At 37.3% G+C, this 13,837-nt stretch overlaps 1 protein-coding gene across 1 annotated transcript in view; it reads left to right on the top strand.

Moving 5' to 3' along the window:
- The window catches only part of CLOCK (clock circadian regulator), a 48,837-nt gene that overhangs the window by 18,396 nt on the left and 16,604 nt on the right, over positions 1-13,837 (top strand). Inside the window, exons 3-9 of the mRNA XM_084266656.1 lie at positions 725-815; positions 2,761-2,820; positions 3,781-3,929; positions 8,142-8,233; positions 9,656-9,745; positions 11,220-11,340; positions 12,477-12,590. Of these exons, the coding sequence (XP_084122782.1) occupies positions 769-815; positions 2,761-2,820; positions 3,781-3,929; positions 8,142-8,233; positions 9,656-9,745; positions 11,220-11,340; positions 12,477-12,590 (673 nt within the window). The 5' untranslated portion in view covers positions 725-768. The remainder of the gene's footprint in view (positions 1-724; positions 816-2,760; positions 2,821-3,780; positions 3,930-8,141; positions 8,234-9,655; positions 9,746-11,219; positions 11,341-12,476; positions 12,591-13,837) is intronic.

Raw genomic sequence — 13,837 nt, 5'->3', positions numbered from 1 at the left:
TTCTTTATTCAAAGTCAGACGTACACCTGAAAAAACCACAAAACTTCCTGCTGAACCTTTGTAATGAACAAGTGACTGCTTTAAGAAATGGCCAGATTAACTGTAACTTTCTCAGTTTGGAGATCACATTCTAATAGGTGTCTTACTGTCATCATTTTGCATGTCTATCTCCTGAGTTGGAAGGGACCCATAAGGGTCATCGAGTCCAACTCCTGGCTTCACACAGGGCCAACCAAGCCAGAGCTATAACAGTGTGCTCCAGAAAAAAAATAGAGAAAGAAATAAGTAATAGCTGTAAAATACTATATCCCAAATGCTTTCTTTTTGCACAGTTTCTAAGTAGAGTGTATTACTACGTATACTGACAAGTATAGGTTACATCTCTACAACCTGCAAAATTATTAATTTATAGCTAAAAGTTGAAATAAACATGAAAAGCCGTATTCAGAGTCAGAAAAGGGTTTGCATTACTTTAGTCCAGACTTATTTATTGTGACATTTAATAAAACAATGTTCTCTTGAATTCTTTGTCATATAAAATGACATACAGGTTGAGATGGTAATGGAGACCGCATTAGAGATGGTAGAAGGGCAGAGCAGAAGGTTGGGATATGGTCAGATTAAGAGCAGTTTATAAAGCAAATGAAAACTTCAGAATACTCTAACATAGAAAACATTTGTTCCTCCAGAGTCACATTTTGATTTTTTTTTTCTTCTCCTGTAGGCAAACGTACAAATGTCTACCACAAGACTAAAGTGTGATATGTTATGTTTTTTACCATAAGCACCCATAAAATGAGCTCCATTGCAGACAGGTATGTTAATAGTTTTGGGGGAATTACTGTTCAGTGCTTTCTTAAATAATCTTTTCTTATGGATAATATATACAATATTAATTTATGCAAAAAATGAGTGAGGTTTGGGCTATTTTTGACAGGTATTTTGGTAGTTGTTAGTGTAATGTTTTGTAGTAATTGGAAGATGTGATTTTTATTGTTGGGAGAGAAGTCTTAAGACGTATTATTTGTTTTCAGCCATGGAACAGCATCTGTGCAATTTGAGTTGATTTTTAATATTTACTTAAATACTTTTTTTCCAGAACTTCACTATTTGATTAAGGGAAACAAATACATTTAAACAATTAGTGATGCTGGGAGTGATAGTAAAGTGACCTGCTAACCTATTTCAAGGGAAAAGTAATAGCTGAGACATTGATTTCTACTTGATTTCTTGAGCTGGACTTCTTTAGCAGCTTAGGTGAACATCTGTTCTTGATATTCTGTGTATTACCATTTTTGAGACTTCATGAAATGGAACTTGCATCAAATTTACACAAGTTGAACCATTCTAAATCAGTAACAATAAAAATGAATGGTAGAAGTTCTAAAATGCTTGTGTGAGTTATCAGTTCTTTTTGTGATGTTTCGTTGCGTTTCACTGACACTTCAGCCTTTTGAATATACAAATTCCTTCTAAAAGCTTTGCATTTATGTGATAGCACACGAAATAATGACTTCCTAATGTCACTGCTTATCATAATGTACGATTGCTTGGTGACGGTTACTTGTGTTAAGAGAAGGAAATGTGATAAAGCAGAGCTCAGTGTGTACAGCAGACAGAAGTTAGAGAAATAAAATGTGAAAATCCATTATACAGCAGTTTTGCAAAACACAAGAACAGCTTTGACTTTATTTTTTTTTAAAAAAGGAAGTGAAACAGAGGTGTTGAAGTGTGAAGTATGCTGAGGCACAGAATCACAAGGCTGGAAAAGACCTTTAAGATCATCAAGTCCAACCCAACTGTTCCTGTCCTATGCTAAACCATATCTCTGAGTACCTGATCTACCCTTTTTTTTAAAGGCTTCCAGGGAAGGTGACTCAACCCCCTCCCTGGGCAGCCTGTTCCAGCCCCGACAACTAACATCTAATCTGAACCTGCCCGCGTGTAGCTTTGTGCCATTTCCCCTTGTCCTATCTGCTGTCACCTGGCTGAAGAGACCATCGCCCACCTCTCTACAACCTCCCTTCAGGTAGTTGTAGGTGGTGATAAGGTCTCCTCTCAGCCTCCTCTTATCCAGGCTAAGCATCCCCCCAGCACTTTCAAGGGAAAAGATTTTCATTTTGATATTTTAGCACCTCTTTAGCAGTAAATGGATAGTTGTCAATTCAGAGAAATTTACATCCTTGGTTAGGAAGCAAATGTAATGAATAATTACCATTACTGTTTCATGTTGATGTTAATTGTATATTCATAAATAGTTGTGTTCATAAAAATACGTATATGGGTGAAGTTTAGTACATTCCTCAGCACCCTGCCATTAATGATACCTCGGTATTTTAAGAAAAACTTGCTTTCTTACTGATAATATTTCCAATAATTGTAATTTAAGTTGCCAATAAGAATATATTTGTCCACTCTTATGTTCTCAAAAGGGTGAGGAAATGCAGATAATCAAGAAGGTAGAAAAATAAAGTAGCATTCAATTTTTGTGCAGAGTTGTAAGTTCTCTTCATAAATAGCCTAAAACTCCTTTGAGCTGTCAGAAATGGAAGTTTTTTTGCTTTCTGTTTTTAATGTTCTGCAAGAAGAACTTAGAGCAGACTTGGGTTCAGGTAATTGATGATGGTCTTTACCGGACATCACAGTAAAACAGTGCTTTAGTTTCTCTATGGAGCAGAGATGATGAAAAATTTTATTTCCTTTGTTGTGACTGAACTCTACAAGACAGAAACTTTACATGCCAACATTTCTTTATTTCAGAAATGATGGAAGCATTTTTGATGGGCTGGTGGAAGAAGATGACAAAGATAAAGCAAAAAGGTAAGTTATTTAAAGTTAAGAAATGCTCTATACTTACACACTTGGGCTTACCAGCGAAATTTCTTAACATTAAAGATGTGGTTCTTTTTATAAATAACCATATTATTCAACAGCATTTATTTTACTGTTATTGTTCAGGTATGTTCTGTATCTTTAACTTTGGTTCAGTTATTTGTATTTTTGTCAAAAGATGCTTTATTCCAAAGGCCTAGCTGTACCCCTCCATGAGGAGAGGAAGCCATTCTTCAAAAATGGTGTCTGAGATTTGTTTTTGTCAAATTTAGCATTTATTGTGGTTACCCCAGTTTATTGTGGTTTAACCCCAGCTGGCAGCTAAACACTGTACAGCCACTCACTTGCATCCAGTGGGATGGAAGAGAGGATTGGAAGGGTAAAAGTGAGAAAAAATGTGGGTTGAGTTACAGACAGATTAATAGGTGAAGCAAAATCAACATGCACAAGCAAACCAAAACAAGGAACTGATTCCCCACTTCCCATGGGCAGGCAGGTGTTCAGCTGTCCCAAGGACAGAAGGGTTCCATTATGTGTAATGTTTACTCAGGAAGACAAATGCCAACACTCCAGACTTGCCCACACACACTTCCTCCTTCCCTCAGCTATATGCTGAGCATGATGTCGTATGGTATGGAATATCCCTTTGGTCAGTTGGGATCAGCTGTCCCGGCTGTGTTCCCTCTCAGCTCCTTGGCTCTGTACAGGCACTGCTCAGCAGTAACAAAAACATCCCTGAAGTATAAACACTTTCCTGCAGAAATCCAAAACATAGACCCCATACTAGCTACAATGAAGAAAATTAACTCTATCCCAGCCAAAACAGGCGCACTGTTGTCACAGGAAAGATTCTTAAGGGGCTGTTTGCATCAAGAACCTGGCAGTAGTATGCAGATTATTGTTAGGTGTCATAGTTGTTATAAATCATTGTCTGTTTTGTTTTTTCAGAGTGTCTAGGAACAAGTCTGAAAAGAAACGTCGAGATCAGTTTAATGTACTTATCAAAGAGCTGGGTTCCATGCTTCCAGGTAATGCTCGGAAGATGGATAAATCCACTGTACTGCAGAAGAGCATTGACTTCTTACGGAAGCACAAAGGTAATTCTTTGTAGTAATAACAAGGCCTTTGTAAACTCTTAATGATGTTGTCATGGTTCAGCCCCAGGCAGCAGCTGAGCACCATGCACTGCTCACTCACCCCTCCCTGGGAGGAGAGACAGACAAAGAAAGCCCTGTGGCCCAGGGACAGTCCTAGCGTGGTTGGGTATCGATTTGGTCAGTCATCATGTTGGTGCAGTGCTCTGTGTTATGACCTCCTTGGGCTGGTAAAGTGCTCACTTAGTATACAAAACATTAACATTTCTGCAGCTCCTTTAAGGAAATTGTAAAAAAATTAACAGAGTTCCCCAAGAGATACATTATTAAGTTCCTCATTTAGGTAGCAGAGCTCTAAATATCTTTTTTTGTTGATATATTGCAAAATCCAGTACTAATATTTTTTTTGTCCCATAATTTTCAGAGAAGTCTGTTTCATAGAGGGAAGCATTTATTTTTGAAATAATGCTCACGTTTTTTTGTTGTGAACAGATGGAGACCTTTAGTTGCTTCTTAAGTTGTCAAAGTTTTGCTTCACAGGAAATCTGTGCTGATCCATTTCAGTGGAAGTACTAGCTGGAAGTAGTTATTTTGATATTTAGATAAGAGTGGATTAAACAGTTAGTTTGTCTCTCCACGTTCCACATAAAGCAAGATAAATCACTGAAAAACCTAGTCCAAGGGAACTTCATGCTCCCTTTCTTCATGTTAGTCGTCTGCAGAACTGTCTGCTTTAACAGCAATAAGGCATTAAGGCATTGTGGTCCCCAGCAAGCACTCTTGGGTAGGTTGTTTGATGAATGAGGTGGCATTCAGCTCAGACCAGGAGCTTGGGCATTTTCTCTTTTCCTTTCTCCAGAAAATCTAGAAATACCTTTAACTGGATTTTCTAATTCTCAAGACATCCACTGATGGTGAATGTGTGTTGTTTTGTAAAGTCATGTGAGATGCTAAAATGATGAATGTCTGTGAACATCCTTGCTACAGTTCATTTCTCTGGTGTACTCAGATATGTTGTGTTGAAGTTCGTTACAGATCGTTACTTCTGTCGTGAAAAATCTTTTCCACCAAGCATATACTTACTTATGGCTGTTAGATTTTTGTGTATATAAAAAAGTCTTGTTGCTGCTCCAACACTTGTTCTTGATGTGGCACATTGTGATTATACTGCCAAAAGCAGGATGAAAAATTCAAGAAAGTGAGCTCTTTCACTAGATAACCTAATTTCCAGAGTAATTTCTGACCATGCATACTAACTAGAAAGCAGTAGGGACAAAAGAAGCAGCTACTGGGTTAAGTAAAGCTATTAAGTGCTTGTATAGGTACATATTTTTCAATAGTTTGTGTGTCAATTTAAGGTATGTTAAGGTATGATAAATATTCTTCCATGCCCTAGCACATCTCTTCCATCAGTGTTCTAGTACCTTAAAAGGTAATCATAACAATTAAAAGAGAAAGGGAGGGGGAATAATTTGTGCAAGATCTCATAGGGTTGGAGGTGGGTTTCTTCCAATTTAAATAACGATTATGCTGTTTTAGTTCTGAGACACATTTGGCTCATAGTAAAAAGTAGTACAAAGGCTTCTTTTCTGTAAAAGAAAAGGAGTCTGTAGGTTTGTGAAAATTGGTTGTTTCCAAATCACTTTATCTTGTACTGATGATTCCTATCATAAAATCTAAGGTGTAGAATAAACATCTCAGCCAACCCACAGCACCAGTCATAGATTTTCCTCAAAGTGCTTTGGGATTTATCTTTTTATCAACTTTTTTAGGATAAAGGGAGAGAAAAGCAGCTCTGGAGATGGGTGCCTTTTAGGGCATGGCACTTCTGTTCTTCACCTGGTGGGACAGAGTGCAGCTTTGTGTGACTGCATGTATCATATGAAGGTCTCTCAAACTCTGGCTGCCGGTGCTCATTAGCATTACTCTGCACAGTTTTACATTAAAATGTTTTGGAAGCATGTTTTTACCTCCTGAGGTGCTTGGGTCTGTTTGTTACAGTAAAGCAGAGTGACCCTAGCAATAAATGAATCATTCAGCAACAGTTAGCTGCTTTATTGTTGAAAATCCTGTGTTCAGCCAGCAGGTTTTGATTAACTGCCTTGCTTCTGGTTCTTTCTGGACTGTTTCTGCATTGGCCATGTTTGGTACTCTGGCAGCAGCTCCAGATGAACTGAGCTGGTTATTGGCCTGCGTGGACTCTGTTTCTTTTTGAGAATTATGAAATACTGAAGAATTTTGCCATTTGTAATTATAACTAGGACACTGATATTCATACAGCCCACAGATAAATGCTACAGATCTCAGCCCAGCTGGCAGTTTCTTTTGAGGATACTCAGTGCTGATGCATTACTCCTGCTTCAGGTCCATGATTTGAAGCCAGGATGAGTTTGACATGGTTTTTGTCTGGTATCTAGCTCAGGAATGTGACCTCAGCATCATTTATCTTTGAACACAACCCTCTGCCATAATTTTGAAGCATTTCTGTAAAATTACCAAGTGAACCAATTTTATTTTTTTTAATGTTACTTTGACTCTGTCTTCCAGTATTACACTAGTTGTTCTAATTATGGGAAATGTAAAAGAACACCTGTACTTGTAAGATAATTTTTGCATAGTTCATCAAAGGCAGAAACTTAAGATTTTCTTTAGTACAGATCCTTTCCTCTGTAGAAGCCAGACTGCCTTTGTTTTCTTTTTTTAATTCTGAAGTAGCATGGTTATATGGACCGGAATGAACCAAGGAATCGGGAGTTTTCCAGTTCTGACAGGGAGATCAGATGCGTCCTGTGGACTGAATGCATTAAGTTCCTTGAATTTTTGCCTTCACCTTTGTGGCAGAACTTTTCATTTCTGTGTCTTTTGACTTTCCCCTCAGTGCTCAGTATGTTTGTTCTGACTGAAAAGTTAGGCTTAGGGATATCCTTCAGTTTCCCTTATTCTCCAGCCCACTCTGCTTTGTGATACCATTTCAAAACAGATGGCAAAAGCCTGATCAAGTTATGCCTTTTGTGTGATCTGATCTCTGGAAATTTTGCTCCATCTTATTTGTCTGGGTGTTTTTTTCCCCTCTCTTTGCAGCTCTCCACTTCTTGACAGTTTCTTACAAATATTGCTGTTTACTGCTCTTTTAGTTAAGTCTGAAGCTCTGTCCTGAAGTTTTCCCTACTCAGTCTGAGAAACAAAATTCTGAACTGTTCCAGCCCTTTGCATATTTAACTCAGTTCCAGGTTTCCTGTTCTCTTCAGGCCACCTGAACTAACAAAACAGCTTATGGCCTTTGTACAAAACAGCTTATGGCCTTTGTACAGACATCCTTTAGAAATCGGAAAACCTTAAATACATGGTTTGGGTCTTTTGTTTCATCTAATTGCTTGAGTCACAATTACTTGCTCAAGGTTGTTCTTACAACCAGTATTCCTGTAATGCCCTTGTTACTCATAAAAACTGAATTACCACGTGATTGTGCTGCTTGTTTCAGTTATCAGTTGATACGGAAGCGTCAGCTTTCAGAATCCAGGGTCTGGTTTTGCTTAGCAGCCATTGCTTCTCTCACCTACTTGGGGGAAGTCAATCTCCATATTTCTCATAAAGCCTATGGGAATATCTGTTCAAAACTCGCCTCTGTGTACAAATCAGAGAGCAGTGCTACAGCACAGTGTGCCATACAGCTCTTACCAGTCTTTGCTGGAATCCTGCTATTTTTAATGTAACCTTATTTCTTGAGAGAAAAGGGTGGGAAGAAGAGAAAGGATGTTAACAAATTTTGGTGCAAAGATTAGAGTGATGAGAATTAGTCAAGATACTTGAGGATTAGGCATTTTAATGACCTAAACTGATCAGGAATTTTGACTTTCTAAATCTTCAAAAACAACACTCAATAAAACACTTTATTGCAGTCTCAGAGGCAAGAGTACTTTTCCATTGTCAAAATCCATTACTTACTGTCGTTAACCCTGGCCTTACCTTGAAGACTGGCAGGATATAGCATGAAGTGGTGGAAGGAAAGAGAAGGCAAATCTCATTCTAACAGAGCAGAGAAGGCATTTATTTTCTCTTTAAGGAGCATCATTTGTATGTAATGAGTGAATGAACAACAGCAGAGTCAGAAGAACTGTCTGCTTTTTCCTGCTCTATATGTATATGTAACTTAGTGGGAAAGTAATGGCTTTTCAATGTGTGAATGCTTACACTGTGTGTATGTTTTGATTGTAGAAATTACTGCACAATCAGATGCCAGTGAGATTCGACAGGACTGGAAACCAACATTCCTTAGTAATGAAGAGTTCACGCAGTTAATGTTAGAGGTATATTATTTCTGTTTTTCTGGGAGTAGAATATTTCTTTATAAGGAGTCATTCAGGGATAAAACTTTTCATTATGATGACATAACTTTTCATTTTTGTATTTTAATTGTACTGTAAGTTTTCATGAAGGTAAAAAGTCAAAATTCTGATGTATGCAGGGTAATGCAAAGTAGTTTATAAAAGATAGTAACAGAGCAAGTCCACAAAAAACCTGGTAGAACAAAGTAGATATTTTATATTAAAACCATAATGAGAGTACTAGTTAAAATTGTTGTGCATAAATTAAAATCTTAATTATAAAAAGCCTCAGCGTATCCATGTCACTTATGAGCAATAAAGCATTTAACTTCTTTGCTTGCTACACTTTCCAAAAGTGGTGTGTGAGTGTTACATTGCTAATGAAGCTTACATGAACAGTTGGTTTACTATGAGAAATAAACTGAAAGTATAAGCTGTCGTTTCCTTGCAAATGAGAATGTCATTTGTATCTCATTAGTGGAACAATTTCTACTAACAGTGGGATGAAAAATTACGAAGTATGTTAAGAAGCACATGTTTTCGGTCTGCAGTTAAACCTGTTCTTGAGGCACAGATATGACATGTAAAAAGTTATGATTTTTTGGTAGTTAAAAATTTTCCAAAAATTCTCTGTGGTGAATTTGCATATTTTTCCCAACAAGTTAGTGAAGTAGCTGTTTCTGAGTTCTGGGGTAGGGGGTTGTGGGCTGTCTCTAGTATTTCTCAAGTCCTCTTACAAAATACATGTCCACAACTAGTGACTGTAAAGCAAGAACAATGTGATATAATGTTTCTCAAAGATGTGTTTTAAAATAACCTATTTAGAAACACAGTTCTGCCATGCTTTGATGTTTGGTAGTGTTCACCTAGAAGGTAGTCATGTTCGTTCAGTGGAAAAAAGTTTAGAAGATAAGCAGACAGAACTGTATCTCACAAGTTTTCAAGTCTCATAATATTGCTATGAGGTTTTTTTATTGAGATGGGGAATATTGCTATTTTAAATACCAAAATTCATTGATTTCACCCCCTTTTTTAAATTGTTCTCCTCTTATTTTTTTTCCACTTCTTGCTTTTGTGCCAAGCTCTTATTTCTGAATATTCTGATGTTTAAAATGATTATGGAATTAAAGATAATAATAAGCAGGCAGAGAGCAAGATGGAAAAACAGTGGCTAGCTGTAAATGGACTGCAGTCTTGCTTCTGAAACCACAGATTGTTTAAGAGTAGAACAGTATGGGAACTGTAATGCTTAAAGCAAGACTAAGCATTATATTAGCAAAAAGCATTCTCATTTTTATAATATACTAAAAATTGGTGTAAATTATTTTCCACATTGAATGTAGCTTAACATTTTTAATGCTCTGTGTTGCTTTTTATTTAACTGCCCATTATGTTTAATTTCAGGCTCTTGATGGTTTTTTTTTAGCAATTATGACAGATGGAAATATAATATATGTGTCTGAAAGCATAACTCCCTTACTTGAACATTTGCCAGTAAGTATGAATTGTTTTTGGTAACATGTCAGTATGTCTGTGGATGGTGTTCTGCTACGAGCGCTAATTAATCGTTAGCCTTTTTGGCGTTATAGAACAGATCCATGCTTTGTTATAATGCTTCTGCTTTTTCTTCAGCACAGCTCCTTGCTACTGGTCTGTCTCCTGTATTAAATATTTCCTTTGGAAATATAGAATGCAGTCAGCACTCTGTTGGGCAGGATTATGGAGTGCCCATCTAGCATCAGTTTCTCTTCAACATAACTGAAATGACAGAGTTGACTGCAGGAGACCCTTTAGAGTTCACACCTGTCACAGCCTCTACATGAGTCAGAAGAGTATTGCTAAAGAGCTACATTTTTTAAATTTTTTTAAACTACTGTATTGTTACTACTTTATTGCCAAAGAAGTTTTACAAGAAAGATATTGCTGCTGGATCTGCTAGATACATACTTTGGATTTTATCACTTTCACTCATCTTTAATCTTGGTGGCATTGGACACTGGTAAATGTAACATTCGAGTTTTTTTAAGTTACCCCAGAATAATGTTTTTCTGAAATGAGACAAATTAGTACTTCAAAAACCAAACAACTGATGAGTGAAATAACAAGTTATATTTTATCCGTGAGGGACAAGTTATTCTTACAGGCTCGTTGTCTTACTCTGTGATAGAGTATTTTGTAAAACTTGGAGTGGCATATTTAAAATGATTGTGCAAAACAGAAATTCCACTAAGGTATGGATAATATCAGCTTCAGAATTTTGAAAAATGTACAAGTAATTGTGAATGTTTTGGAAAAGTAGAGTTTAGTAAGTTCTTAAAGGCACAATTGCCCTTTGCTTATAGGTGTGAGTTTTATCTTCTGAACATACATTCTATGATGCCACTTAGTAGAGTACTCAATCAGGTGCATTTATGCATATCATCATCACCTGTTCAGTTGTTCAGTTTTATTATATTCATCTCCATTGTTCAGAGCTTTGTGTACATAGGAGTGGAACTGATGATAAAATTAATTCATCAAATCAATTGTAATTAAATATAATTATTGGTAACATAACCTATGCAATGTAGGGAGGGACTGTCCTTTGTACCAAGATACTGTTTCAGTATATTGGATACCACTGACAGGTTACAGTGATGTAGAGCACCACCCTGTAATTTCTAAATAAAATGCTCCTTTACTTGGAGTTGTTGCATTGGAGGTTAACAGAAGCTCCATTGTGCTGTAATGTGTTTGTGTATCTGCTACGTTCGTGGTTGTTTTTGTTAAATAGTTCACAGTATCAGAATTGACAGATCAAAATGAGATTTTTTTTCTTGCAGAATACTCAAGTGTATTCCAGCAGGTGGCTTTCTTGAGTCAGTGTATGTTGTTCTCAACTGTGAATGTGTTTTGCAGGAAAATACTAGGCTTTGTGATGTTGTATATCTTGCATTATTTTAATGCTTTTTAAATCTTTTTCTTTCAGTCTGATCTTGTGGATCAGAGTGTATTTAATTTTATCCCAGAGGGGGAACATTCAGAAATTTATAAAATACTGTCTTCTCACCTGCTGGAAAGTGATTCATTGACACCAGAATACTTAAAATGTAAGTAGTTGTTGCGGGTTAACCCCAGTTGGTAGCTCAGTCCCACACCGGTGCTTGCTCGCTCCTCACAGCAAAATGAAGAAAGAATCAGGAGGGTAAAATTGAGAAAACTCATGGGTTGAGATACAGACAGTTTAATAGGTGAAGCAAAAGCCATGCACACAAGCAAAGCAGAACAAGGAATTTGTTAACCACTTCCCATGGGCAGGCAGGTGTTCAGCCATCCCCAGGATGGAATGGGTTACTTGGGTGGACTAAATCGCTCCAAATATCTTCCCCTTTCTCCTACTTCCCCCCAGCCCCTTATACACTGAGCGTGATGCCATATGGTATGGAGTATCCCTTTGGTTAGTTGGCATCAGCTGTCCTGTCAGTGTCCGCTCCCAACTCCTTGTGCACCCCCAGCCTACTTGCTGGTGGGTTGGTGTGAGCAGCTGCAAAGGCCTTGGCTCTGTGCAAGCACTGCACTGCTCAGCATAATGAACACATATTATCAGGGCTGGTTTAGACCGTACAGAATCATATGAGCTGCTACGAAGAAAATTAACTCTATTCCAGGCAGAATTACTATGGTAGTTGTGTTAACAACAACCTGCTTTGTATCACATGTGATAAGTTCTTTTCTTCCAGTGTTTTTTAAGCAGAAACATATGGGTAAGCCCCAGACAACAGAAGCACTTTTTTGTGGTTCCATCCACCTCCCTCCAAGAGTCAAACTTGCATTGCACTCTGTGGCTTTCCTGTGTATTAGAAATGTTCCTCTTGTTTATATTGCTTCCATTTAGACAGTTGTAGCACTTGGCAAGAGTAAAAACACAGCAGTCTAATGGGTTTTGGAAGTGCATGCTTTAGTAAACTTAATCTTAGGGCAGCTGCTTCCGTAAAACAGCTCTAGTTTTCAGGGGGTTTCTGTGTCATTAGCATTCAGACCCTTCATGCACAAATTCTAAAGGAGTTCTTTTCTTTAGGCTGGCTAATACCACAGTGGTTAAAAGCAGAGGCTTGTAGCCATTTGTATTAACAATATTTACAGTATCTCAGTAAGCACACAGCTTAGTTATTCCTGCTTTCCATTTCATGTTGCCTGTGAGTTTTGTCAAGCATGTAGCCTTCTAATCTGTTTATTCTTTTCTCAGCAAAAAATCAACTAGAATTCTGTTGCCATATGCTGCGAGGAACAATAGACCCAAAAGAGCAACCTACATATGAATATGTAAAATTTATAGGAAATTTCAAGTGTTTGAATAACGGTAAGTAACTTCAGCAATGCTAGAGTGGAGTATTTAGGCAGCTTCATGGATAAAAGGGCTTGGTACCATTGTGCAAAACTTAATGACAAATTAAAATCAGTTTCTCAAAAGAAGAGCTTGAAGCAAGGTTGTATCACTTCTAATGAAAAAGAAGAAAAACTTACAGGTATTACATGTCTGTGCACTGGAATATAAACTGTAATAATAATGCTTAAAGACTTTCAATTACAGAAAGCTAGTATCTTGTAAAAGAATGTAAGAGAAAGTTAAGCAAGCGCTTTAAAGTAAATAACCTGAATTTCATTAAGCATAACCTATATTTAAGCAGGTGACCAAGTAAATTAAAGATCAGGGTACCTGCAGTTGTCATTATGCAGTGAGCTGGGAAGTAAAATGGTGGTTTTCCCGACATTTCCATTCTGTGCTTACACTCACAGGAGTTACCACTCCAATGAGTGGATGGGCCATTACAACTTTCCTTGCTGAGTTCCTTCTCCCTTTCACAGAAGTTATTTTCATTAGCTGTGTACTGCTATTATTCCTTTGTACTACACCTCTAATCTATTTGGCCAGCCGGTGCTGACTGTTTACTCAAGAGACTGTTTTATTTGGTCAGCCAGACAAATGGGTTGTGTGGTGTGGCCAGCAGTAGATCTTTATAGAGATCGACCCCCAAAATATCCATGAAAACAGTATCTTGTAACTAAACCTATAGGGTTTTTACGTGGTACCAGTATTTTTCTCACAAAATGGGGAGAGGTTAAGTCTTCATGTCAAATGCAAGTATGTAATATTATGAGAGAGACAAGAAACAGTCCTGAAAAGGCCAAATATGGTGCTGTCATAGAATGAAGAGGAGTTGGGAAACTGCAGACCTATCAGTTGCAATTCAATATTGGGAAATATTCCAGAACAAATAATTAAACTATGTAGCTTCAGGAAGTTAGCAAGCAACTGAATAGCAACCTTTGTGGATTTTTCAGGTAGAAATAGCATGAAATCAATTCAGTTTCCTCTGCTGAAAAGGAACGTTACTGTGAGAATAAGAGGAAAAACACAAATAAATTATGGACTTTATTAATATGCTTTTGACAATTAATATATTCTGTTCTCACAAACATATAAGGGAAGCACATGTTTATTGAAATTACTGCATGGTAGCTGCAGAAACTGGTGGGTGGGAAAGGTTATCAAGTGTTCACGGTCAAAATGAGGTTTTAAGGGGCAGCTTCTGGACTTGTATTTTC

The sequence above is a fragment of the Gallinula chloropus genome, assembly GCF_964237585.1.
Source record: "Gallinula chloropus genome assembly, chromosome: 7".
Classification (NCBI taxonomy): Eukaryota; Metazoa; Chordata; class Aves; order Gruiformes; family Rallidae; genus Gallinula; species Gallinula chloropus.
This window is presented reverse-complemented; position numbering and strand designations above follow the sequence as displayed.